General features: G+C 42.3%; 1 protein-coding gene and 1 long non-coding RNA gene across 3 annotated transcripts; both read left to right on the forward strand.

Moving 5' to 3' along the window:
• The first annotated feature begins 6,578 nt into the window (after positions 1-6,578).
• Positions 6,579-15,260, forward strand: LOC141943498 (uncharacterized). Its single transcript, XR_012628981.1, has 3 exons — positions 6,579-6,730; positions 14,270-14,370; positions 15,162-15,260. It is a non-coding gene; the product is annotated as an uncharacterized LOC141943498 (long non-coding RNA).
• Positions 15,261-16,456: 1,196 nt separating this feature from the next.
• Positions 16,457-25,777, forward strand: C4H14orf180 (chromosome 4 C14orf180 homolog). 2 transcript variants are annotated; one of them, XM_074868948.1, is made up of 4 exons: positions 16,457-16,682; positions 19,031-19,154; positions 21,064-21,090; positions 23,853-25,777. In XM_074868948.1, the coding sequence occupies exons 1-4, from the start codon at positions 16,629-16,631 to the stop codon at positions 24,050-24,052; spliced, it is 405 nt and encodes a 134-aa protein (XP_074725049.1). In that variant the 5' UTR covers positions 16,457-16,628; the 3' UTR covers positions 24,053-25,777. The 2 variants fall into 2 exon arrangements, with proteins under 2 accessions (XP_074725049.1, XP_074725048.1); XM_074868947.1 differs by having other exon boundaries at positions 16,463-16,682; positions 23,850-25,777.
• Positions 25,778-27,268: the final 1,491 nt, after the last annotated feature.

Raw genomic sequence — 27,268 nt, forward strand, 5'->3', positions numbered from 1 at the left:
GTTCCTTATGCCTATGCTAAACAGAGAAAGGGTGCCCCAGAGAAAGGCTGCTCCCTCAGACTGTCATCCTCCCCACCGGCCATCAGAGGTCAGCTACTCATGCTATTTAAGTCCACATTTTAGCTGTGTATTTAAAAGCCAGTTTTTCTCCTAGACTTTCTGAGATCATTTTTATTCCAGTCTGGACTAGAAATGGAGGCTTCGCATTAGCCACCTTAAGAACAAGTTAGTAGTATCCTCTAACAGACAATGCCTTCTTTAACTACAAAGAAGGAAAACTAGCTTTTCCTTTACACTTTTTTCAGTTGTGTGATTATGCCACTTTATGATCATACTCAAGTTCATGTTTGGAGAAGCTGGTCTAAATTAACACCTTTCATAGCATTTAACAGAGCTACTTCCATTTGCAGCTGAGGTCAGATGAGGATCTACAGAATTGCTTCTCAAAAGTCCACCTCTTACTTCAAACATACAATCTAACCTCCATTTTCCATATAGCTCTTTGTTAGAAAAAAGGCCACCATATAAACACAGCCCATCATTACAGTGTCTGTGGTACAACAGATGGTATTTGCAAAATTAAAGGGACAGTATAAGCACCAAATGATTAGGACAAGGCACAATCAATACACAGGAAATGCATACAGTTAGCTCCAAATTTAGTGGTGAGAAGAATCTGTTGCACATCAGAGATGAAAAGAATGACAAAAATAATGAAACAAATTGTGTAGTACCGGATTGTTAGATATTATTACCCTACCAGGAGCCCAAAGTAAGTAATATTAAGAGTTGACTATATGTGGTTTTCTGTAAATGAAAAGCATATGGTTTAAAGGAAACTGTAGTCACTTAAAGCTATCAAGTTTATGTAAATAAAGAAAACAGATACAATAGAGTCTTAAGAGCAAGTTTCTCTAAGAATAAAGCAGGCCACAAATTGTTCAGTAATTCCCAAGGAGCTGGTTGGGGCTGATTGTGCTATTTAAGCAACGTGTCTCGTAGGTTACTAATGTGAGCAACAGTCTGCCTGCTGCATTTTAAATTACCAGCCACTGCCAGCCCATTGTTTTATGTGATTACCCCTCTGAATAGATATATTTATTTATAAATAGCTGGCTGTTCAGTGAGTCTCCCTTTGCTTTGTGGAACTCACTAAACAGTATATTTCTTTAGTCAACTTGCACCAAACATACCCTGTACAAGCTTCTGTGAGCTTCATTCAGACACACCAACAGTGGGTCACTATTGACCTGTGAAGCCTGAAAGAGAGTCAAAAATCAGTCACTAAATGTTGTAGTTGATTACCAGACCTCTGTCAAGAGTGGAAGGGCTACAGGGCTATTTGGAGAAGCAGGAGGGATAACATTCCAGCTTGAGACAGGCTCCTCTCCAGGTTGAGGGCTCTGGTTAAAAACTGCCCTTGGGGCATGGCTTGGTTTGTCATAGGTTAGTGTCATAGCGATTGCACCAGCACAGTCCAAAACTGTCTGCATGCTGTAAAATGCAGTTGCCTGAGGTAATTTCCTGTACTACAGGTCTCACTGGCTTCATAAAAAAGCAGACTTTCAGCAAACAAACACTCCCAGTGAAGGAATGGATGTACTGCAGAGGTGACCTCGTGGCTCTCCACAAACACCACCTGAGCTGAGCATATTTAAGCCAGCAACAAGTGACTTGCATGGTGTTAATGTTGTAGGTAGCAGGGGTGTCAATGCAGCAGAGGTGTTGGGGTGGGGGATCTGACCATGGTCTCCCTCTGTGCAAGGGCAATGAGCGCTGTGCTGAGCCCATGGACCAGGAACAATGCCAAGGCGCCTGAGGGAGAGAGGCCACTTCTCCATCACATAATCCACCAGGCAAGGGAATAAAGTCATGAAGGATCTATCCCTCTTTTAATAACAAGTGTTATAGTTATTCTGAGGACTGGAAGGTGATGAAGCAATCATAGTAGTGACAGGACGCTGCCAGCTGATATTTGCAATGCTGTGACACTGCATCCAAATCTGAACATTTCATCGTGCAACACCACCCTCAGCCATAGGATCATACCAGGAGAAAAAGTTCAGATGAAGAACCTCACAGACTGTGCTGAAAAAGAGAGATATGACAGAGCTGGTAAGACTAAGGATTAATTCCTATTTTGATTCTTTTTCACTTGTGTCCTGCATTTGAACAACAGTTGAAGGCTTTGTAAGATGAAGACTTCAGCATACAGTGAATTTCTGAGCAGAGTTATTACCTCTGGTGCCTGAAGCAAAAGTGCCCCTTGGGATGTTTGACAGGTTATAATGTCTGACTTGATGATAGAAACAAAAGAAGTCCTCTCCATGGCAGATTTAGTCTCTTGAATTTACTGATAATGCACTCTCCTCCAATGAATCAAAATTCCACTTCACCCACTAAGATGTCTGTTCTGTACACTGCTGACACACATGGAAACGCAAACCTCCCATAAAAGTAAAAGAAAATGTAAATTATGTTCTGATAAACAACAAAAGACTCCAGAAGAGGGGAAAGAGCCTTGGTTTACATTTAAAATGAGCTCTCTGAAACACAGTTACAGAGAGAGAGAGATGTAAAGACGTGCTGATGCAGGGCACATGTAGATCACCTGGGTAGTTCTGCACCAAGATATGGGGGTTAGCTTGCACTTTGGTAAAACCTTCTTGCCTTTCCCCTAGGAGCCCAACAAACTCACTATAGAGAACTCACATTCAGTGCAAGAGCTCTCCCCCTTCCATGCCTCTTGGCAATATGTATTAAAATGTCATTCTGACCTTCAGGAAAAAAAATTTTCTCTGCCTGAGCATAGGGTGGGTGTGATCCAGCTGGCTGAGTGGAGGCATCTGCATCAGAGTACTTATGGGATAGGACTTATCTGCTGCTGCTGTAGACATTTAAATTAAGGTGGATGAATTGCCCTAAAAGCACTTGTTTGTCACCCTTGACTGTAGTGGCAGCCTAGGGTGATGTGCTGAGGTGGCAGTATCTGCAGGGCAGCAAATGTCAGAGCAGCTGAATCCTGACTTTGCAGTTAGTGAGAGAAACTCTTTTCTGGGGTGGGGGAAATCCTACACAGGATGAAAGTGCTCATGCTTTTACTCCATCTGGATAAGCATAGATTTGCTGTTGACTTTTGCCAGTTGGGTGACACAAAGAGGAGTTGAAATGAAGCCGGACTTTTTGCTGCTTTTCCAGTTTAGACTGGTGAGCACGGGAAGGAGAAGGAGGGAAGGGGTGCTACATTTACAGCAAGATAGCCCATGTGTGATAAGGATGGCGGGAAATAAAACAGAAGTCCTGGTCCATGCCCAGTTCCCCATGTGGCAGAGCACTTGAACCCCACAGCCTGCAGTTCTCAAGGCATCCAAATCCAATGTGCACTCAGCAATGAAACCACAGACACTGGCTCCTTACGCTAACCCAGTCCCACTCAGAAGGGGACCCAGTCCATATGTCTTCTCAGCCACATAAACTCAGATAGCTGATTTAAGGCAGCCACTGTGGCTCCCTGGAGAAAGCCTGTCAGGGGGTTATTAGCTCATCTGTTTTAGAGCTCTTAGAATGGTATCACTGCTCTCTGTGACTGCCTACACCTCTCCTGGCTGTTTGTTCACCCCATTTACTAAGAATAAATTCCTCTAAATGAAACTCGGCAAAATACAGAGAGCACTTTGAATCCACCCAGCTGTTCAAAGTAGATTGAGGGCAAATTTAGCCCATCAACCCACAACATGGCAATCATTGCTTGGCAGGGAAACCCTCTGCTCCTTCCTCTCATCCCAGCCCTTGCGGGGAGTCTGGGAGGTGACAGGGGCTCCCCAGAACTGAGTCAGGGGTTTCTGGAGCTGGAAGCCCAGATAAACAGCACAGATGGAAGGAAACCAGGCTGTATTAATTTATCCTGGGGTCTCAGCTCTCCCTAATTCAGCAGTCTGTACAGTCAGCCACAGCCTGCCTGCATGTTCGCATATATAAAACTCAAATGAAATGTTGACAGAAGAGATGAGTTTCATGCACTAATTCAAGAAGCAGCCTGGGTGAAGGGATGTCAAATTAAAGTGCCTCCTTCCTCCACCTCCCCATTTCACCCAGCTGCCCCATTCCAGCAGCAAACTGGAGCACAGGCAGCCTCCAGTAACACAGAGCAGGGTGTGCAGGAGCCAGGGTGATGTGTGGACCCAGGCTGCAGGCCAGGCACAGCCAAAATGCAGAACCTCTGTCCCCTCTGTACACTTGTTTTGTGTGAGTGAGGAGCTGGTGTGCGTGCCAGATGAGAGCTGAAAAGCAGGCAGGTCAGTGCTGTGGTGAGGGTCAGTGCTATTTCGATGCTTGCAAGATGCTCTAATTATAGTGTTGGGAAGGCTGGAAGCTGCCAGATTTGATACAGGAATAATGTGGCACAGGAGCTGCAGAGTAAAGACACTTGTTGTTTTGTTCTTGGTTCCTTAACTCAGGGACAAAGCCTCTGAGGAAGGAAAAGCAACTTTAAGGTTATAATTGAGTCCCAGGAATTCTGAACATATATATAATTAGACATAGAAAAAAATAAGGCAGCCTTGTGTTTATTGCACTGGCTCCGTCTCCTGTGCTTTTGGCACTGTGGTTTTTCAGCTAAGCTTCAGCCAGTTGACTGAGCTGTTAAATATCCTTCACTAGGATGAACAGCTGAGGAAGCCCTGCAGCTCAGTCCAGCACAGTGCCTTTGGTGGGTGTTGCTCTTCAAGAGGGTTCAGGCAAGTACATGGCTTTATATATATTGCGATATTCCTCTCTACTACCTGCTTCATACTCTGCTCTGCCTCACTGCAAAACTTTTACAGGGTTGCTCTTCGGTGTTACAGGATTTATAGCAGCCTATCCCACAGTTTTTATGCTCTGGTTATTCTTGGCATGTTCTCCCTGGATAGTTGTGAGCTTCACAGCCTGCAGAAACCTTTGGTTGAAGCAACTCAGAGCAGTCACCTGCCCCTGGTAGCAGGGGATTTTGTAGGAGGTGGTATGAGCAATCGGTTCATCCCAGAAGTCAGGTCTGCTGTTGGTTTGCTGAGTGGCCTTGGGTGAGTCACTTTGCAACCTGGTGCCTCAGTTTCCCCTTCTGACAGATGGGAAAAGCAGCACAGAGCAGTTGGGTAAAATACTCTTGGAGACTTTGATGAACACAGCAATCAGAAATAGGAAGTGGGTTCCTCAATATCACTAATGATCCACCTCCTGGGACGGCTGCCCACTCCTTGCCTGCACCAGTTGACCCCATGTCTTACTGCTCTGGGGTCTCCCTAACAGCTTGAGAGATCCCCATGCCCCCACGACATACCTTCACCTCTCCTGTGCTTCAACAACCTCTCCTCCAATGATCTTTTTTTTGGAAGCTCAGTGGAGCGTATTGCCTTCATTTTTTTAATTTTTCCCCCTGAGATACCTGCCCTTAAATACTACCTGCTGTTTTCAGTTCAGGTAGCCTGGCACACTCTCTCCCCACCTCGCTGGTGCCCACTGCAGTAGTCAGAGCACTGCCTGCAGGAGCAGGGTAGCCCTAAGACCAACGATACCAGAGGGCTGGCTAGACCATCAGCTCATCAAGTGTCAGATCAACTAGGGACTTTCCCCAGCTAATTCCACCTAGGAGAGAGGGTGTTTGTAGTCATGCAAACATTTACACCATGCACTGTGATGATTTCTTTTTTTTTAAATCTGAGCAATAGGAAAGAGCTGGGAACCAGTATTTGGTATAATGTTAGAGCACTGGAGAAACACTGAGGACACATTTAGATCTGTTTACTTTAACACTATTCCTCAAGCTGGGATCAATCACCTAAAATCAGAGACACTGTAGCCAATATACTGTAAATACAGCTAAAATCAAATACACTGATACCCTTTAATTTTATCCAAGACTGGGTTTAGTCAAATCCAGGCCAAATTTATCCCAGATGTATCTCCAATAACAGCAGTAAACATTGCACTGGAGAGGAACTCAGTCCATTTTCTCTTCCTTACTGACAAAAGATTTATGGAAACTGCAAAACTGCTGATGCAAGCACAAGTTCAAGAGAGGGTGAAAATCCACAGCAATCCCCTCTCGGTGGTCATCACAGCTATTCTGCTTTCTTCCACTCTATTTACAAATTATCAACATATTGACCACAGCTTCATGTTTTGAAATCAAGACGACAAAGAATCCATTTTTATTACTTTATTAACCTTTTTTATTTAACCTGGTAATAAAACTACTCAACTGCGTGGTGAAATCTCAATTAAAATTTGCCTTAGCTCCAGGAGACACACAGGAAAATGCTCCAGTAGTTCTCTAAGTTGGTTTCCCAGTAAAAGCTTTGCTCTATTACCAGATTCTGTTATGCGGTACATAGATCCCTGCTTTACAGCCAGCATCATTTCAGGAGGTAGTTTGAAAGCTTTCAGGCTCTTCCAATGATTGCTTCGCTTTTCTTTCACAGCAATTACAGTCCCTTCATTTAATTTCAATGGAAACTTTAGTGTTTTAGACCTTGCCCATGTAGCTGAATGCTCATCTCTGGATCTTATTTCCAGTCCTCAGGAGGACCGGTTTTGATGACCTAGTCTGATTACAGCATCTTTGACAGCTTTAAAGGAATTTGCTCAGGGGAAGGAGACAGCTGCTGCTCTGATGAACGATTTTCTGAGCAGGCCTCCCAAGCTAGACATGTGAGTATGAGATGCTGCCTACATTTTTCATCATGACCAACAGGTACGTCTAAAAAGGTTTTGTGTTCTTGCCTGCATAGGCCGGTGTGGAAAGAGCCTCTATCATAAATCTGCTTAACCTGCTTCTGTCAAAAGATTGTAGCTTCTTGGCTTCTTTTCCCTTATGTTGTATATTCAACCTCTCTGGAAACTGTGGGCCAGATCTCTAGTCTGGTGTAATCTGACATAGCTCCTTCAGTTTATACAGACTCGGGGCAGGAACAGACTCTTTACCAGTATCTGTAGCTTTTATACAGCCCTAGTCTTAAACAAGACTTATGAAAATGAACATATTATTTATGATCAATAGTAAGCATTACTAGGAGCTGCAGTAAAATCTCTTAGAATTTTAGAATTCAATCAGTATAAAAGCAATACGACAACTTGTTTCTCTAGAGCCTGTTTTGCAACTAATGTGGAAAACAAGGTAGACAACATTTCAGATCCCAAACAACCCACTTTACCTCTAGAAAGGAGGTCTGACCTGCTTAACATTGTGTGGATCAGAAAGCTCTATGTTTCCTTCCTAATGTCATTCCCAGACCCAGGAATTAAACTCCATTTTGCTCATATAAAGCACCTAGAGTGAATGGGTCATTATTCAGACAGGAATGTTTTGCAATAAAAGTTTTTGACAAGTATCTGAATGTACAAAGTTCTATATATGCATTATGGAGCAGCTACTTTACTTTTTGGGGAGCAAATAAAGATTTCAGACAGGAGGGGTTTGGTTGCACATGCCTAGGGCCAGAGCTACTACTGCATGGGCTGTTGGGCATAGCCAAGATTTGGGGGAGTTCATTCCCAAGACATCTCCAGCCTGGGTTTTGTAAAAGAGACTCCTGTGTAAACAGGTGGGTCAGAGGACTGAGAGCTGGTTGATACACTGGAGCACTAGCTTCTCCTCTCCAGAGCCAGCACAATTTCATTACTACAGCTGCCCCAAAATCCAACTCTGAACTGGCAAGTAAAGGTGACAACCACCAGCGCCACCTGCTCCAAATTCTCCAAATTCTCTTTCTTTTTCCTCCTCTATATTGCTTGCTTATATTGCACATCCCCAGAAAAAAAAAAAAAAAGAAGTAGTGCCATTTTGCTGTCCTACAGGTTTTTGTTTTCTATTTGGAGGAGCTATTTAAAGGAGCTGAAGGTGACCTTTCTGATATAGCAATGGGGAGCACAGAACAGATCGTGTATCATGGCCATGCAAACCCTCCAGCCTTGGTTAGTCTGGTACTTACTTGGTCTCCTTCTCCAACACTGATTCTGGTTCACACCAGATCCTCCTGAAAGCCATGATGGAGTGGTGGCTCCAGGAGCCACCTTCCTATGGGTTAGTTTGAGGAAATCCTCTCCTCTTCTAATCTGTCATGCATTTTTTATATGTGCCTTAGCTGAGGGACATGTTTTGCATCCAAGGAAAATTTACAGGCTTCAAGAAAGCGTGTTTTTCTTGATACACCCCCCTATCTGAAACAGGAAAGGCACTCAACACCTGCACCACCCATCACTCTCTGGTAGCAGGCAGCAGCCAGGTCTGCAGCGTTTGCTACCACCATGACAAATGGCAGGTAAAGTCACCAGCACAGCTCAGAGGAACGGAGGCTGGAGGAGCAGGTGAGGAATAGGCTGGCTACTGGGTTTAGAAATGGGAACTAGGTGTCATTGTGCAGAGATGGGTGGATGTGAGGAAAATTCATTTAACGAGAAGGAACTGTGAAGCAGACAGATACTTTCTTCATGCGTGTACTGAAAGAAGAGTAAAATATTCAGAAGATTACACTGCATCAGGAGTGCCAAAATGCTGGAAATTCACTAGTTGTAATAAGTTAGTGATAGTAGATCAGGCAGTGGGAATGTGCCAGATGAAATTATTTGGCCTTTTGGCAGAAGCCAGTAAGCTATAGCTCAGGAGAGAAGAGTGCCAACCTTACAGTCAGATTGTTTGGGGATCAACAGTACTTTGCCCCAGTCTTTGTGTTTCATATTACTTCACTTAACCAAAGAGTAAATGCCATTACACATGCACTAACAAATTTCCATTCACTGCAATATTCTTTCAGGGGTGTAAGCAGAAAGGCAGCTTGACCCAAAGTAGCCTAACAGAGATAAGTTTTGCTCATTTAATGGAGATCTATCAGTCCCATAGATGTGAATAGCAAAGGTGAAATCCTGCCTGGGTTCCACATACAGAACTCTTCACTGGAGTCAGTGACATCCCTGATTGTGGAGCAGGGAATGACCAGGTGTCCTTTTACTTTATTTCAGAAATGTTGCACAAAAAAAAAGACTTGTAAAGAAAATATGTCAGTCAAACAGAAGACAACTTTTCTGTGAAGAAGTCTTATAGCACACCTTGCTAATAACTTTTTGATTTAGACTGTCAGATATGTCCATCAGAGACATATGTCTATTTTCCAGCTCTGGCACTATCCATGCAGCAAGTGACAAAGCTTGCCAAAACTAGGAATGTCAGGAAAAGGTGCTTCAGTTCTACAGTCTCAAAGGAGTCATAGAAGCAGGAGAGGTCTTCTTCTGGGAAGGAGGAGTGATGGCGTCGTCCTTCCATCATCTTCATTTTAGAGTGGGAAAGAGATTTTGGCCCAGTATGGTCCAAGAGGGATCTAACTTTTTCCACCTCTCCAATACACAGCAAGAAAAACTAACACTAGGTAGAGAATAAAAGAGCACTCCAGTCTCAATACTTCTCCCAGAAATTCTTGCTAGAGTGGATATAATGCAAGAAAGAGAGAATGTGAGACACTGAACCAGCTCTCTGTACCCAGAAGTTTTGCCTCTGTCAGGGAACAGCCACATAGCCGGAACCATATGATAGACTAAGAGCTCAGTTTCAGTTCTCCTCCCTTCAGACGCTATTAATTCACCATCTCCATAGCTGTCCTGTGAAGCTTATTCCTTGCCTTTGCATTTGTCTAGCTTTAAAGGAAAAAGGTAATGTAATTCCCATTGTTTCATTGAGGAGACTGATTGAAAGGCTCATACATTTGAGATGATGAAAAATATGCTGATTAAAACACTCCACATCAGAAAAAGCACATTTGTGGAAGCAGAGATGATTCTGACCAACATATTAATTTAAGCTGAGAGATTTCCTGGTCCCAGACCAAATTTCTGACAAGAATGAAGGAGAGAGAAGGGGGAGAAAAGAGAGGGCTGTAACTGTTACAAGGCAGCTACTAACAAGCTGCTTCCTAGGGGCATCACATTTTAAGGATCTGACCCAAACCTGCCAGGGATCAGAGCTGGACCCTGGTTCCACACTCTTCAGTAATAGCCCATCCTGCTCTCAGATACTCATTGTAAGACACAAATTGTCTCAGTGTGAGTAGGACCCTCCAACACTCCTGCAGGCATGCCAAAGGATGCTCTGCTTTGGAACAAAAACACAGTTTAAATCTTCAGCTTGCCTGTGCAAAACATAACTGGCTTTCAGCCTGACTTATCTGTATATCCTGATGTCCACAAGCGTTCTTTGATGTGCTGCCTGAATTTTCCCTTACTTAGTTTTCTCACCTCAGCTTAAATTGAGATGCAATTAATATAGGCTCCAGAAGCCCTTGGCCAGTTTTGAAAATTGTACCAATTATTCTTTGTTAAACCTACTTGTTTTAGTCTGAAAACATCAGCCTCCTGGGTTTGGAGAGGTGGAGGAGAGAGACTTACATACTAATTACAAGAAATTAAATCCAGAACAAATATCAGCATGAATAGACTTAACATTAATATAAAGTGGCTGCCAATGACAGAGGGATTTACCACTTGCTTTTTATATTCTTTATCATCCAATATCCATCCAAACTCTTTCCAATTCATGCATATTTTAATCATTTGGGCTTCTCTTACGCTTCAATCTGCTCTTTTCTCCATTTTTCTGTTCTTCTTTCATGTCATTAATCTAATCCCCTTCAAAGGTGACACTGCAAATGGAGCTCAAGAGCATTTACATCAGTGCCTTCAAATCATCTTATGTAGTGATGCCTGTATCTAGGTGCTTTATGATTCCCTTCTTCCCTTCCCATTGCTGTCAGTCCCACTTGCTGCCCCTCTCAGGACCAGTTTGGCATTAATGGCTACCAGGTTTCTAAAATCCATTAAGGACAGACAGTGGCTCGCAGAAGTCAACAAGAGCCTTTTGATATCTGGGATTTAGACAAGACCGCTAATCCCCTTTTTAGGCTATACCCTGCAGTCATCCTAGCCTGAATTCTCCTCAGGCCAATTCTTACCCGGGAAAATGGGGAATTGTTACAGAAAGCCACAATCAACACAACAGAGAGCAGAAATCGATTACCACTAAAACAGAACTCCTGAAGATAATTCTGCTTTAGCTCTTCCTAAGGGGTTTTATTTTCATGCCTTTTTTGCCTCTGTTTCTGTTTTATGCCAGCTCAGCCATTCTCCTGCTGGCAGTGGGTTCATCCTTCTCATTCATTTCATGGCTGGTGGCAGCCCTGCCATCAACAGCAGCCCAGATGCTTTAAGCAGGGGTTCCAGTTCCACTCCTTTTTGTTCCTAAAATATGATGAGTGTGTGATAAAAGCTGACTCAGAATGACCTCACTCACTCCAGCCCCATCCATCCCCTACACCCCACATCAACAGGACTGGCTGATGCAGAATCAGTGAGCCAACAGCAGGTATTAGCATTTGGTTACTTGGTAACTCTTATTCGATCAATACATGCTTTACATTTAAGATCCCAGTGGCAGGATGAACAGATCAAATTAGAAAACCTCAGGTGGAATAAACCTAATGGCTTATGGGACATTTCCAAAATAAAAATGCATGTTGAATCACAAACAATAGCTTGGATGTAATCTCAGGAGTCTAATTATGAAATGGATGTGGAATCATTCTGTAATTAATTAAGTTCATTACAGCAGACAGAAATTCTCTCCATGTTTACTATATATCATCGCAAGTACTCTGTGGTCATTTGTAACATCTACTCAGAAAGACATATGAATAAGAGAGGCAATTTTAAGAAATGGAGACAGATCCATGCCTTTTATAAGTCATTGGATTCGTGCCAGGGATGAATTGAGACCAGGTTCCTCAACAGAGTTAAATTATTTCCAGCCAGTCCCAACAGAGCAGAAATCACTGTGCCCCACAGCGGGGATATTCTCACCATAATGCAAAACCCTACTACACATCCTGCTCAGTGCTTGTGTCTTTGCCTTAGAGAAGAGCTCAGTTCAAAACCGGTACAAATCTCTGCACGCTGTGGATATGAAACTGGTGCCACAGCTTTAGGAAGACGATCGTCACTCAGAAGGACCTGCTACATCCACAAATAAAGCCAGACTTCTGCTTTCAGAAATGAATTCTCTTGTGCTAGATCAGATGGCTGCATGGTGATATTACCATGCCTAATCTAATTTTTCCAAAAGCCTGCAGTTCCTGTATGAATGGCCTCAGGTCCGCCTACCTGCGTCAAAGGGGAGCTTATAGATCTGTGATCATGAAAACTTCCAGCACAGGGTAGTATTATTTAAAGGGCAAAAAGAAGGTCTCCCTAGGAGGATAACCTTTGTGGTCCCTTCATGGAGCACCCCAGGGACTGACGATATTGCACTTTGCACTGACCACACTACTGTTCCTTGGGGACAAATGCATATGAGTACACAGATCTCTGGGCATCACAGGAATTAACCAATATACAGAAATTAAAACTGGTTGCTTTCAGCCTAGCTGGCTACACACACCAAATGTTATCAGACTATCTTCCCATTCATTACTCTGTCTCCATTATTCTTTGTGTTGATCTTTTTCTTCTCCAAGTCCACAAAAACACCTCCTTTTGGAGTGACCATCAGATGTGAGATTAACCGTGACCCTTCTGGTCGTGGAATATGCATGGAAACACACAGACCAAAGGGCTGATTTTTGTCTTGAGGTTGAGATTTATACAGTGCTTTCCTCTGTGGAAGGTCTGAGGAGCAGAAACAGTGCTGTACAACACCTCATGGGTGTCCCACACCTTTCAGCAGTAAATCTGTTTCTCCAGAGGCAGAAAAAGGAAGAAAGCATACAGCTAATTATACTCTGGGGTAATTTGCCTTTTTATTTCCTGATGTATTCCCTGACTGGTGGAAAATCACTCTTGGCAAACACAAAACTTACCTTGCTGCCAAAAGGTGCATCTCTAAATTATTAATCAAGAGCACACAGAACCACGAAAGGTGGAATATTGAACAAAGGCTCAACTGACACTCTGGAAGTTGAAGAAGATATGGAAGACTCCCTTCTAATTTATTTATTCCTTTTCTGTTCTGTTATCCTGATATGCTGCTTCCAGTTACCACTGCACCCCGCTCTGTATGGTATTACGTGATTTTGTTTTCAGATTGTTGGAGATAAAGTTGCTTCATTATTAATATATATGCACTGTGCATATCCATAAATATTGAATATATACGTGTGTGTAAACCTACTGGAAGTGTTAATAGTTAAGATAAACTAAGTCCATTATCACAATGAGTGACTATTTCTATGACCCTATTTGCAATAAAACCAGATTCAATGATATGAGAAAATTGCTAGGTTTCAAAATAATTGAACCAGGCCAGACGAATCCCCACAAAGGCATCATTTACAAAGTACTTTGCTTGTCTAGAATATTTATTCCTGCAGAAGGAAATGGAAAAAGAGTTCATATGGTTACACAGCTATCCTCTGAGTGTAAAATTGTTTTATCATGTTATGTTTATTTCCTAGACATCTTCCATTGGAGTATTGCAGGAAAACATTGGCTGTGCAGTTAGTTCCTTTGTGTGGACTGTTCATATTTATTCACTGGGAAGTCAATCATGTTTTGTTCAGACTTCTTTTGGTTTTCTGCTGAGCAAACACTTAAGCAACCCTTTTCTTGTAAAAATATTTGCATATACAATGTGCACCATCCAAAGTCGACACTACACAGATAGTTGAGATGTCTTTGCTTTCCCTCCTATGTACCACGGGAAGTAATGGTGTTCTTCCTGAAAACTGGCATTGCTCATTAAGCCTGCAGTATACCATTTGTGTTTAAGGACTCCATCAGTAATTACAGATATTTTTAGTTTCTCTTATATTGAAAGCCTGGATAGATTTTTACTATTAAATGTTCACAGCAAAATGCTTCCAAGCAATCTACAGACAAAGAATTACTCCCAGCAATTATCCACTGAATAAATCTGAATAATGAATACGTTCACAAAAGTCACTATCTATTTGTGAACAATTAGCTGAAAGAAATAGAGGTGACACTCATCAGCTAAATAATTCATTTATGAATTCTTTGTCCAGCTTTGCTTCTGACATATGTTGCATGAAATGAGATCAAAGCTTAGATGAAAAATTACTTTAAAAAGAAGGGCAATGTTAAAGGAAATTCTTCCAGCTTCTAAAGCAGAAATTATGCCACTATTGTAACTATTATTTATTACCAGTGATTTCAGAGGCTAGTCAAGTTATTTTCCTGGAATCTTTCACTTCATGCATTAAACTGTGTTTTATTCCTAATGTATATCCAATTTTAGGTTGTTAAACTGCAATCAAAAGCACTTAGTAGGAATGGATCTGTCCCTGTTATGAGATTTGAACTCCTGACATCTATATCCACTGGAACTTGAGTGCCCAGGTAACTACTAATTATTCAAGCATTTACAACCATTACTATCAATATAATTAACATGTGGGATAAAAGTGAGAATGGTACTATGAAATGGTCATTCCCAGCATTTGGATAGCAATCTTTCATGAAAACATTTATAAGCTGCCCAATTATTTTTCAAAGGAACAGAAAATTTGTTTATATTTAAGGGGAATCTAGAACTGAAAAGAAATGGTTTCTGGAATCAAAAATGATAAATGTTGTCTCCATATGTCCATTTCTTGAAAACAACAAACCCCCTCCACTTTTCTGCAGGGTTTTTTTTAAAGGAAAATACTAAAAAGTTTCTGACCAATTGTTTAGAAAAATGTGAGACCTTTCCTTCAGTAAAACCAGATTCAGTGAAAAAGACAGGAACAAAGTTTTTCATTCAGGTCACTGCTGTTCTCTGCAGGAATAAGAAGCTGCACAAGACCTTCTTATGTGCCTTACTGGATGACACTAATAAAAATAAATGAGACAATTCACATGGAGAAAGTCAAAGCTAGATGAAACTAGAGTCTGACTTCCCTCTTCTCACCTCCATCAGTTTTGCTGGCCAAAGTAGGCAGGTAAATTCCTTCTTATATTAATTAGTAGCAAGTGATTATCACAATAGGAGGAAGGAGGAACCAGAGAAGAAGCTAGGGACTGTGGTTTGGAAGGCTTTGTCACCTTTCTGTCTGGGATCTACTATGAGCAAAGTTTTGAAGAACTGCTTTTCCCCCAGAAATGCTCAGCTTAGACATCCCAAAATAACTGCTGTGAAACACTTGCAGGACACACCAAAGAGGGGATTTTGAGAGCATTTCACAAGCCCTGCAGCTCTGAGCCGGTTGCAGCATGAGGAAAAGCCTTTCATCACCCCAATGTACAGGAAAGAGAAGGTAAGGTGACTCTCTCCAGGTGGCTTTTAGATTTGGTGCATTCAGTGAAGAGCTCCAGGCCAGCAAAATCTGTTCTTCTCCATGTTGACACTGCTTTCACCACTGGAAAGGGAAGGGCTTGAGCACAGCAGCCCCTGCAAGCACTGCAGACCCATGCAGAGGCTGAGCTGCAGGAGGGCAGCAAGGCTCAAGGGGGCTGCTGACCCCGCATCAGCCACAGGTGCTTCCCCAGCTTGTGCTGGCTCAATTTTCCCTGAGGAAGGATCCCAACGCTTCCCATGTTCTCACCCATCTCTAAACTCCTGAAAGGAAGGTTAAAACAGTGAAGCCCACCGAGCTGCTATGCCCTCTAGTTCCTAGTGCCAATGTAAGCATCTTGCAACCCTCGCTCCACTGGGTAGGTGCAAAACAGGGCCCAGTCTGAGCATGCCATGGGACAATCCATCCAACCACCTGGAAAATAACACAAAAGTGGAGTACTTTAGACATGTCACAGCTAATAAATAACTCCGAGAAAAGAACAACAAAAAAAGCTCAAGCTTGTGCTTGTAGACACAGTAAACCACCATAATTCAGCAGTCATGGCAGGTATTTCTGACTGGAAATTGTATATTTGATGATGACCAGCCTTCAGCATTTGACAAGGGGCTGTTAAAGCTTCTTGAACAGTAAATCACCTCTTTTCCTATCAATAATCTTATTATAATATCTGTAGAAATGTCTAATATTAAAATCCCATTTTATTACTATAATAATGGATCTAATTTGTAAAACATATAAAGTGAGGCCATAACTGTACTGGAGGGAGATATATGTGATCCCACTACATCTATATCATTTCCCGATGGCTTTACTCACATATTTTGAATGGGAGAAGGATTAAAAGCAATCCAACTTGAAAGATTTTTGAGATTGGGAATGGCTTCTGGAAAGGAGATCAACATGATCATGGAAACGCAGCAATCAATTTGGAAAGAACATCTTTGACTTCATGTTTACGCATATAAATATGTAGGTGTTTATCTGTGATTTGCTCCATTCAGGTCCTTTCCAGTTGCCAGGAAAGCCCTGCTTTCCCACTGCACAATCAGTATTATCACTATGTGCTATTTTTGGCTACCGAGTACATTTCAAGTAACGTCATCCTTCCCAAGCCAACACTGGTATGAAGGGCGGAAACTCTTCTTTCCACTCCTCTGTTATTTGCTGCAGCTCCCATCTGCTCGGTGGCACTGCCTGCTCAGTCCTTGCTGCAGAGGGATCTCCAGACGCTTTCCCCTGGTCCTTCTCATTTTCTTGAGCAAGTGGCTTTCCAACTGAAGCTTCGTGTGGGAGGCTTCATGTTGGCATGCAGATTACATGTCCCAGATATGTCCAGCCCCACCTTCTGATCCTAGTACAAAGGAGCTGCCGGTAAGTAATCTCTTGGTGGGCGATAGAGTCCTTGTGTCCAATGCCTGGAGCTTTTAAAAATTGGGTTGTTTTTAAGGGCATATAATTTCCCAACTAGCACTTTAGTAGGTTTCCAGCTCTTGTGACAGTATGTTAACACCAGGTTTGTGTCTGAGGGGAGAATGCATCATTTATTCTGACACTGTGTATCTTGATCTCCATAAGTTATTAAAGTCTAGTAAATATTGTAAATACCACTTCCTTTTTAAGGTCTTTCTTGGCTAGGTGCTACCCAAACAGCTAGCTGTTTAATGTTTTTCTCTTCTGGTGTGATGTTGCTGTTAAGTATTTGGAAAAGCTCATATGGACGAAAGCCGCACTTGGAGTTATAAATCTTTTCAAATATAAGGTTCAGTTTCCTTGGCTGTGCCACGGGACGAGCCCTTCTATCTAAAGCTATAGCCACCTCTAGTCTGAGCTGGGCAGTGTCTCCCTAAACCGGTTTCATTTTACACAGAATAATTAAATATTCATTATGCCAGAAAGTGTGTGTGTGTGTGGCTATAGCAGAATGATTAGGGTACTCACCTGGTAGATGAGTGACCCTGTTCCCAGTGACTGCTCCAATGAATATTTAAGCATTTCATATTAAGTATTCATTGGAGCAAGGATAGGAGCAGACTTCTCCCACCCCCAAGGGAGCACCCAAACACCAGGTTGTAAAGTCATTCTTTCGTTCTTTCTTTAGCTCAATGAATATTTAATTACTCAAGGCCAAACAACACAGCTTCAGTGGCAGAGACTGAGATTCCCTGCTCCCATGTGTGCACCATAGCTCTGATGATGAGGGCATGCGTATAAGAGATGTGGGTTCATATTCCTTTGGACTTAGGAAGAAGTTGAATCCAGGTTTTCCATACCCTGGATGGGTCTTCCAGATTCTGAGCAGCTCAATAAAAAACACAGATCTCAAACATACACTGTCCCCAGTCATGAGACAGAGGTGATATGGATGCTTGTATGACCTCAAGATCAGACAAAGCATCCTTATCAGTGATAAGTTAAACTGAAATCTGGTTTATAAATCTCTCAGGAGAAGATACCAAAGCTGAAGATGTTCCTCACGGCATGGCAGTTCCTGCTGACTATGTTATGTGCCTTTCTGAGATTATTCAGAGTGTGATGCATAAGAAAATCTATTTATCCTCTGTACTCTGGGGTCTGACACCTCCAGACTGTAGTTAATGGGACTTAATCCTGCTTCTGCAGCCCAAAGAGTGGGTGTGTGGGGAAAGCATCCAAAGAGAAAAGGTGTAGGGCAAGGGTATTTGAGTCTAAAAATGGGCAAAAGTAACAGGCATTGAGGAGTAGAAAGATTAAAGCAGGAAGAAAAACATGAAGAAGGAACGTGCAGTCACTGAGTGGGGAAATGACACAAAAAAAAAAAAAAAAAAGGAGCAGGGACAGTGATCAGAAGCAAACAAACCATCTAAGAAATAATATCCTTTACCCAGCAGAGGAACAGAGGGAAGGGAGACAAAGGGGTAGAGAAGATTACTTCGATCTTAAAGTAAAAATAAAATGTGGAGACTCTCTGCCACCCACTTAGGTCTTTGAAAGTAGAAAATTTGCCATCTGCTCTCCACTTCCAGAGGACAGTGGGTGTCTCTGAACTGAGATGCTTTGGATTCACTTTGAGGAGTTGACTATGGGAGCATTCCTAAGCAGAAGGACCTATTGCTATTATTGCAGCTCTGTTTCTTGTCATTTGGCAGAATCCATAGCAATCTGAGTCCGTTATCAAAGGCTGAGTGTGGTTTCCAAACAAAAACCAGAGCAACAACATAATAGTGATATCGAAATGAAAACAAATTACCTTCTCATAGCCATCAGGATAGTGTCCAAACCCAAGACTACTGCATAGTCTCAGCTGTTGAAATGGCAACACTGCATTCAGAATGGAGATGCTTAGCTCAGAACATTTCAAAGGTGCTCCCAATGATATGGTTCATATATTTCATATCACATTTATGTCTGTCTACCCCAGGGCTGTTAAGCAGCCACCCTCAGTAACTGCTCACTCCAATTTAGAGAAATCCTTTCTTAACACTCTGCTATCCGTTACTTTAACCAAAACTTTCCCTGAGAAGACAACTTTAGAGTACTGAAGATCTATGTAAATGGAGGAATATCCACATTGTGTTGCTATAAATATTACAGTGGTCTGACTATAAATGTCAAAACAGATGTCTTTCATATCATGTCCTTCGAAGGATATAGTAACCTAGCCACAAAATCTCAAAGATTCACCCAGATGCATTACTCCAGTTTGAATGGCCATATGTTTTGTGTTTTGATCAACTCTTTAGACAGGTGACAGTAGCTATCCTCCTTCAATACTGAGGAAAAGGCCACCTGTGGACCAAGCTGTGGGGGAAAAGCGGAAAGCAGAGAGAAGGGTTCGATTTCGTGAGCCAGAAGTCATTGAACATGGTACGCTCAAGCTATTAAGCCTTTTGTCATTACCTTTCTAGCTTTTAACATCCACCCTGTCTGTCCACATCAGTTTCCCCCTCTGATAATGTTATTTGTGTGTTTGAGCTCAGCATGGAGCAGAGGACAGACAATTTTTGCTCTGTGCTCTGCAGAATTGTGTCTGGTCCATTTGCCTGCCTGCCTGACTGCCTTGGGAGAATTCTGTGATTCTGTGAAGACAGGTTCCTGCATCACATTAGAGCAGCCTCAGGGCTGTTCTCATGGTGAACTCCTGAGTCAGCCCCCACAGATGTATGTAGACCATGGGTTTGGCTGAGCCCCAGGCCTATCCCAAAACAATGCTTCCACTCATAGAAAAGGATCTCAGACCAAATTTAAACAGGCTTATGTCATTCTGAGTAACTAGGACGTAATGGTGGGGAGGGAGCCAACCCTTTCATGTTTCTGAGCAGCATGCATGCCATGAGACACAATAGTAAAGGTCTGAGCCTAGCTGGCCCACTGGGGTAAAAAGCAGCCGGATGTGACCATTTCTGCCAATGAGGGCACCCAAGGAATGATACAGCTAACATAACCTCTGGTCTTTCATTCATGAACTTAAAATAACAGTTTGCAGGTAGGTCAACTGGGAGTGACCTTAAGCAGAGGTCTAGCACAAAGATCCAGTTTGCACTTCTGCACGTGCTATAAACAGTTCACAGCCAGAGAAGAACTGTTGTTTCATTCTGACTTTCTCAAACTGACTCAACTAAAAATAATTGTATTTATTGGTAGGGAATTAAAATTGTATGGTTTTGATACATCAGTCAGTGAAAACACAGGTGACAGAATAGTAACATTTCTATGTCAGCCACCTGTTTGGACTGCTACTCAGCTTCTCAAAACCAGGCTTGGCATCTGCTGATGTGTCTAGAAACAGATCTCTCATTGGTTTTGCACTATGTTGCTTGTGGCACCTCCTAATGCAGGATGGAAAAGCTGTTTCTTGATAAGGTTGTTGACATGGCCTGGGCTTTCCCATCAAAACTGAACTCCTGGGAAGATTCAGTGAGTCAGCCCGAAGTTCTTCAAAGTGCATCTGACTGCTCAAGAGCAGGATTTTGATGAGAGCTAATACCTCCTTCAGCTCCCTGCCAGAGTCCGTGTCCCACATCAGCGCTGGTAATCCTGCAGTCAGTCCAGCCCAGGGGGATCATCTCCCACTGGCTCTGAATTCAGCACATCCATGCTTGAGCTCCAGGGAGCTGCAAGGATGGAGAAGACTCTGACTCTCTTCGATGAAGACATGAAAAATGTCCCAACACATAATTAGCATTCTGTGTTGCAAACAGCCTGTGATTTAGATGATTTGCTGTTTGTCCAGACAACATTATTAACATAGAGGTTGGTAAGATGAAGGTTGTTGGCACCACTGAAATTTTTCCATTCTCTGGACTTTTCATCTTGGATTGTTTCTGGGCCCCAGCTGCAAAGCAAAGGCAGTTCCAGGATATTGTTGGATGAAAGTTATATCTGACAGTGGGCTTTGCTTTCTTAACTTTCATTCTTCTCTCAGCCTGCTGGTCTATCTCCTTTCCATTTCTAGAAACGATGTGGAATAGGGAGGTCTTTTTTGCAAAAGCTGACTCCTGACCTCCCTGTAACAGCAGCAACCTCTGTCTCTGAACTCCCCCCATACAATAATTTTTTATCACTTCCTTGAAGTGCATCTACATCTGCATGTTTGCATGGAGTGGGTAGGTCCTCATCTGACATAAATCTGTACAGCCAAAAGCAGTGTAAGAGGTGGTTCAGCAACTATAAGGTGACAGGCAATTTCAGAGACACCGCTTGGTGCTTGCTTTCTTATTCATCTGCTGCAGAGGCCTTTCCAGGCATGTAAGAACATTTTCATTCTGTTTTCTAGCCATTTCCTGCTGTGACTACGTAGTGGGTAAGTTGAAGTTTCACATTATAACTGTGAGCCATCCATGGCACTAACCTGGGTTTGCTTTGTGGCTGCTGGGATGCACTGTGCAAATATATCTTCCATGTACAACGCATTTCATACTGTCAGTGGTTGTTGCTTTTTCTTCTCAGCATATGAAGCACAAGGTGTTGATGAGGTCTGGTGCAGTATTTTAAACAAGACATCTAGTAAGACAAATAGTGGAAACAAAAATGAAATCCCTGAAGCTATTTTTAATTTAAATATAATTAATATATTTTATGGCAATAGAATAGGCACAGGTTTTTCACTAAGATATGCAGGGAAAGCACCCCAAGCAAAACAATAGTTCTCCCCGCTGACTTTCATGTGTGGGGAAGAGACAATTCATTTATATGCTGGCAGCAGGGTAGAAATAATAAAAATAATCTGTTTTTTCTTTTTTTGTTTGCAAGGATGTTTGAGGCCAGCCAGCCCCACAGACCCTCAAGCAAATGTATGTATCTGGATGTTCTTATGGTGGGGATCATTTCTAGAGGTCCTGGCCAACATCCAGCCCCTGCTGTATACAAGACAGTAAGGGGAGAGGGGAACATATATACGTGTACGTATACACAGAACCATAGTTTTGGGAGGCCAAATGCCTCCCAAGCAAATGTCCCTATATCCCCTAGCTGTTGCTATTGCCCAGAAAGAGGGGTTGTATGCTCATGCCAATGGCAGCATCAGCTAAAGCAATTACGGGGCTAGGAACAAGGTACTCTAGGCAGGAAAGAGCCAGGTGGAAAAGGAAAGACCAAATATCCATCAGCTGACAGTGGAAGTGTGCGTCCAAGGCAGGAACTGAACCAAAATCTCCTGTATCCCAGTCCAGTGTTTTGCTCAGATAAACTGCCTTTTTCTTAGACTGGGCACGTGGCTAGGGCTGTGTGCTGTTCCAACAAGCAAACTAACAAATTTAAGCATTAATATTCTATTTGTATTCTAGAAAAGAGCAAACTTACATTTAAGCACATAATTGTAGTGATATGCTGAACCTGTTGTGAGCATAGCTCATTACTATTTTGTGGGTGGGATTATTCTTCCACATTATTTTTTTTCTGTTCCTGGACTGATCATACTCCCTAACTGAGAGGCTATAAGGAAAAGCCAAGTTTTCGTTTGAGATGACCCAGAAATTTCAGATGAAAGTAACTGTCACAAGATTGAAAAAGGTTATAAGCACTTCATAGAAAAGAGCTGATGTGAAAAACAGTTTAGCTTTCACAGAAGAGATTCACTGTTACCAGGTATGCTCATCAGCCAGGCCTCATGCTTTGAAAGGCAGGTAGTCACCCAACTGAGAACTGTATCATGTGGTGTGGGAGATCACACAAGGGAAATACCAACTTCCAAATCACAAATCACTGCAAAAGCAGAAAGTGGTGAGTAATTCCCTGGCTAAATACCTTCATATAAACCATTCATAGAAAAATGCCAAATAAACAAATTTATAAAAATTGAAGTCTGCTCATGGGTAATTTACAAACAGAAGGACTAAATTCAAATGAATAAATTATTTGCTGCAAATAATTCACTCAGATCTATTATGGGACATTGATTTGGTTTCTGGTTAGCTATAAAATGACTGCCTATTAACATTTTAGCTTTTCCCCATACACTTTTTGATACATTATTATGTGTTTCTTGCTTGGTTTTATGACTTTTACCTTCCTCTCTGTACATCTGTATGACAGTTTAATTGACTGGTGTGTATTCCAGGGCTCATAGTAGAAGCTAATTTAAATATGTTACAGCTAATGTTGGCCCTTTACCCATAATAATACACACCACATTTTTATCTCCTTATTGATTATGTGCATATGGCAGGAAAATAGCTGCACACTACGAGTTTTTATCCAGGCATGAATTTGGTTTTAAACTGCATGTTTAATAGTCAAAGTGCTTTATAAAATAATACCAACTGTGCAATGACCATGCAGCCAAACAGAGCAGCCAGATCTGAATCAAACTGGATCCCCAAGGCCCATGGATGGCTACACATGTGCAAGGGCTGGGGTATCGATGTCAGCAAGCTAAATGTAGCCCATTGATTTCCACATGTGTACTGGGCCTGACCTATGACACTTTAAACATGAACTTTATTTTAAAGGCAAGAAAAATGTTTGCAGTGTCGCTCTACTTAGAAGCAAGTGCAAAGGATGTTCCAGTGTAATTAGCACACCTAGCACTTAGAGGGAGGTTAAACCTGCCGGGGCTTTCTAAATATGCTTCTTGGTTAATTGAGCCATGTTTTGGCTTTTACTGTAATTAAAGGAGCCCCAAACAAGCTGAGTTACCAGGGAAAAGGACAGAAACCTAGATCTTCTCTTTTATGGAACTTTTGAGTATTAAATGATTAGATGAGGTAGCTTAATATTCTCCTAGTATTTAACTTAACATTTAGTGTAAAAGTATAAAAAATAATTGCTGGAGGAAAACTTGAGATCATGCATTAGCTATGGTAATCCTGTTCTTCTTGTATATAATTAAACTCTTTAAATGCTCCATTAGATGAGATATTTTATACTCACCACTTTCCATCAGGAGGTGTGACTCACTATCACTTAACTGATGCCTACGGAAGTACTCACAACCAGAGCCCTGTGTAACCTGCTGTTCCCAGAAAGGTGGGACAAAGGCATCAGCAGGGGATCAAATTTGGGAAGTGTTTGAGATGACACTAAAATAATGCTGCTTTCTTTTTTCTCCTCATCACCATTCAGTAGATGACAGGTCATCATCTGGATTGCCTGTGCTCCTGTGGCTCTCATTTTGTGCAGTGCTGATCCTAGCTGTGAGTCTCTACTACACCAGCATGAAGCAAGATGTCGAAGTCCTGGAGGAATTTCAATCCCGACTTGTTATCTTCTTTCTTCAGATAAGACATGTTGCTCAGAAATGCTGGACTTGGTTTATGAGGCAGTAGCGATGTCCTCCAGCCTGACAGACATCTCAGAGCACTGCTAACCAGCACATGGCAGCGCAAAGCTCCCAGTCCACTCCAGTCACATGCAGGGAACACATGAACATTCACCTCGAAGAGCAAGAAAACTACCCCTGTTATGCACTGTCCAGCAGCCACTTGTTCTCCTTTCTTTTTTCTTCTTTGTTTTTTTTTTCACATTAGTGGGTGGTCATACTAGCACTTTGAGGTCCCACCAAACTCATGCTCCATCATTCTAAACAGCAAACAAGTATTTGAATTTTGTCCTCCAAAGAGCTTATAAACTGATATGTGGAGCAGAAGTAGAGAGATAAATACATTGATCTGTGCAGGCAGAAGCAAGCTCTGAAGAAAAGTTTCCTGAGTCTCAGGTCAAGGCTTTAAATACTAAACCATCTTTCTCCTCAAGTTTCCTAAGAGCTATTCTGCAAAAGTTGAAGTAAAGCTGAGCTATTGCACAAACACTGCTCTGGTGGCCAAAGGCTTGACAAGCTGCTATATGTATACACCTGAAATTATTATTAGTAACATCTCAGCAGATGGCTTTCTTGTTTGCCTTCATGTATTTTTTTCCTCCATGGGCAAAAGCTGTTTCTTAATGTTTCACTTGACTCCCAGGTGTGAAAAAGAACTCGAAAACTCATTTAAACAGTAAGTTGTTTATTTGTCTAACATAACAAATAGCAGCATTGAATCCCAGGCTAATTATCAAATCAGTAGTTTAATCCTCTGGGTTTGGTTCAGTCCATAAACCCCATGAGCTGAGCTTACAAGATTTATGACAGTGTTTGTATTCAGTCAGAGACTATGCTTTTATGCCTGGGTGTTCAAGGCCTTATATAATGGTAATATGGACTGTTTACAAAGGCATGGGAGACTAAGTCTCTTTATCCCTTCATTGCCCCACCATAGTATGCACCTTTCTGAAGGGAATCATTTTAATGGACACCATGCAATAAATACTGAATGGTGCTCTGGGTGTCTGAGAGGAGAACAAGTGAGTACAAGCTTATGAGCTTCAACTGTGTTTTCTTCCTAGACCAAGCCAGCACAACCAGCTTTTTTAGGCCTTAGATTCTTGTCAGAGAGCACCTGATGTGTGCTTGGGTTTATTTGGTATGATAAGATTGACATCAAAACCTGTAAGAGCTGGAGAAAAGGAAAAAGAAAAAAAAAAAAAGAGAAAGAAAACACTGCAGAGAAGATGGAATACATGCCTGCAAGACCTTGGCTTGAATTCCCCTGCCATTGCAACCCACCAAAAAGAAAAATGGTGCTTTAATTGTTTTTTTTTTAAAAAGCGGGCCATACCTCTCTGCTCCAACAACTTTATTCCATACAGCCCAAGGACTTCAGCCAGGCAGAGGATAAAAAGAAACACAACATGCAGCCTTGTCTCAAGAGAAGAGTAGGCAGCAACGTGATTGAGAACGAGTCAAAAAAATTGCAGTCCAAGACAGAAAGAAGTGACTTCAGTGGCTGTTGCCATGCTCCTCCTAAGATGTCAAAGGCCACAGCAATTGCATTCAACACACTGCCAGTCTGGGAAGAGGAGGTTGCTTCAGGAGGAGTGTTTAGCTCAGGGGGTCTTTGTGCAAACTGCTCGGGTACCCCAGCTCAGAGGGTAAGTTTCACCACTGCTTCCCTTCCCTCTCCCCCATCTCAGCCCTGCTCTTTAGGTAATAAAGAAGAAAGGTTTTAAACTTGTGTGCTGACGAATCGCTGATGAAAATGTTTGGATTGGTATCTGCATGGGGCAAGGGGGTCATTGCAACTTCTGTTTGCATTTTTTAATGTTTATGACCTTTTTAATGTTCATGTTGAAACTCTTTGGCAAATCAGTGGCATTCCTTTTTTGGCTCTGGACTGACATGTCCTCACAGCACATAGCAACTAGTCCCTTCAAAACAGGAGCCTTTTTTGAAGGAATGGTTCCCTCACTGCAAGTCATGACACATTGCAACAAGAAAGCAAAGCCTGACCTGACAACAACCGAGCAAGCTCAAGAGCAAGAGTGGTAGAGTGAACCCTTCCACTATGTTAGAAACCTGGTTTCAGTAACTTTAAAACAAGCCAAATGGTTAAGGGAAAACAGGAAGTCCTCTTAGGACTGTGAGGGAAAATGTGGAGGCAGTCTGAAGTCCATATGTGCGCTCACCTCCCTGCACAGTTCCCTAGGAGATGGGCACGGGGCCACCTTTCCACCAGGTCTGCTTCAAACAGAAAATGGCCATGTTCTCCTTGCTGGGCCCCAACTTTATCGGTGTAGGTGAGAACGGCTGCCGTATCTGGGCTGTCAGGGAAATTAAGCAGAGGAACGGCTATTCTTGGCTTCTGCCTAGGCTCTGGTTGGGACAGTTTTGGACATGAGCAAAGGCAGCAATGTTGTCTGTTGAGGTCTCGCAATGGCCTTGCAAGGCTTCCCAGATCAGAATTGTTTACTGCAGTTAGTCAGATATGTGTCAGGCTGCAGAAAGCCAAAACAAATTCCTTACAAAGCCAGAAAGTTTGAAATAAATAAAAGCTAAGCCCCCTTCCTGGGAGAGTGGTGGCATTTTGCAGGTGAAGAAACTGAAACTGAGAAACCCAGTGCATCTGTGTGAGTGAATGAAACAGATCAATAACAAGGCTGGGAATAGGCGAAAAAAATCCTAGCTCCTGGGCCTGCATTTATTTACTGCTTCACAGCTTCATTGTCAAATTACCTGTTTTACTTCCTTCTCACACTGAAGCTTTTTTCCCATACATCCATTCTGCTTACACACAGACACACACACCCTTTTCCCACTCTGCCCCTTCTTTCTGTTCTTTATCCTTCATGGATCTATCCTCACTGCTGTGAGCCAGATGGGCTTTCTCCTTATTCTTGTTCAATGCTGTTTTTCTAGATGTGACACCTTTGTGAGTTTGGAAGAGCCAATAGGAGCTCTAAAGTTACACAAAAGCAGCCATGTTGGGTAGTAATTCCTTCGCTGGCCGTGCTGGGTAATATTTCCCTTCAGTATAACTCCTGAGAATTGCCCATAAAGAGGTAAAAAAGGAGAGGGAGTACATAATTTATTACAAATGGTCGAGATGCTCACCTGAATTCATGCTGGTGCCAGCGTGGTGAATCGCTTTAAGTCAAGAATCCTGCAGCCACCAGCTCTAAGCAATTATTTAATCCAGCTTGGAAATTGTCATGTTTTAGATTTTATG

Source organism: Strix uralensis, chromosome 4 (genome assembly GCF_047716275.1).
Source record: "Strix uralensis isolate ZFMK-TIS-50842 chromosome 4, bStrUra1, whole genome shotgun sequence".
In the NCBI taxonomy this organism is placed as follows: domain Eukaryota; kingdom Metazoa; phylum Chordata; class Aves; order Strigiformes; family Strigidae; genus Strix; species Strix uralensis.

Bases quoted from the DNA above. Each gene is read 5' to 3' on its own strand.
- C4H14orf180 (XM_074868947.1), top strand. From the start codon at position 16,629: ATGTCCCAGATATGTCCAGCCCCACCTTCTGATCCTAGTACAAAGGAG. The intron at 16,683-19,030 runs GTAAGTAATCTC...TCAACTCTTTAG, and splicing joins CTAGTACAAAGGAGCTGCCG to ACAGGTGACAGTAGCTATCC. The intron at 19,155-21,063 runs GTACGCTCAAGC...TCTGTTTTCTAG, and splicing joins GCCAGAAGTCATTGAACATG to CCATTTCCTGCTGTGACTAC.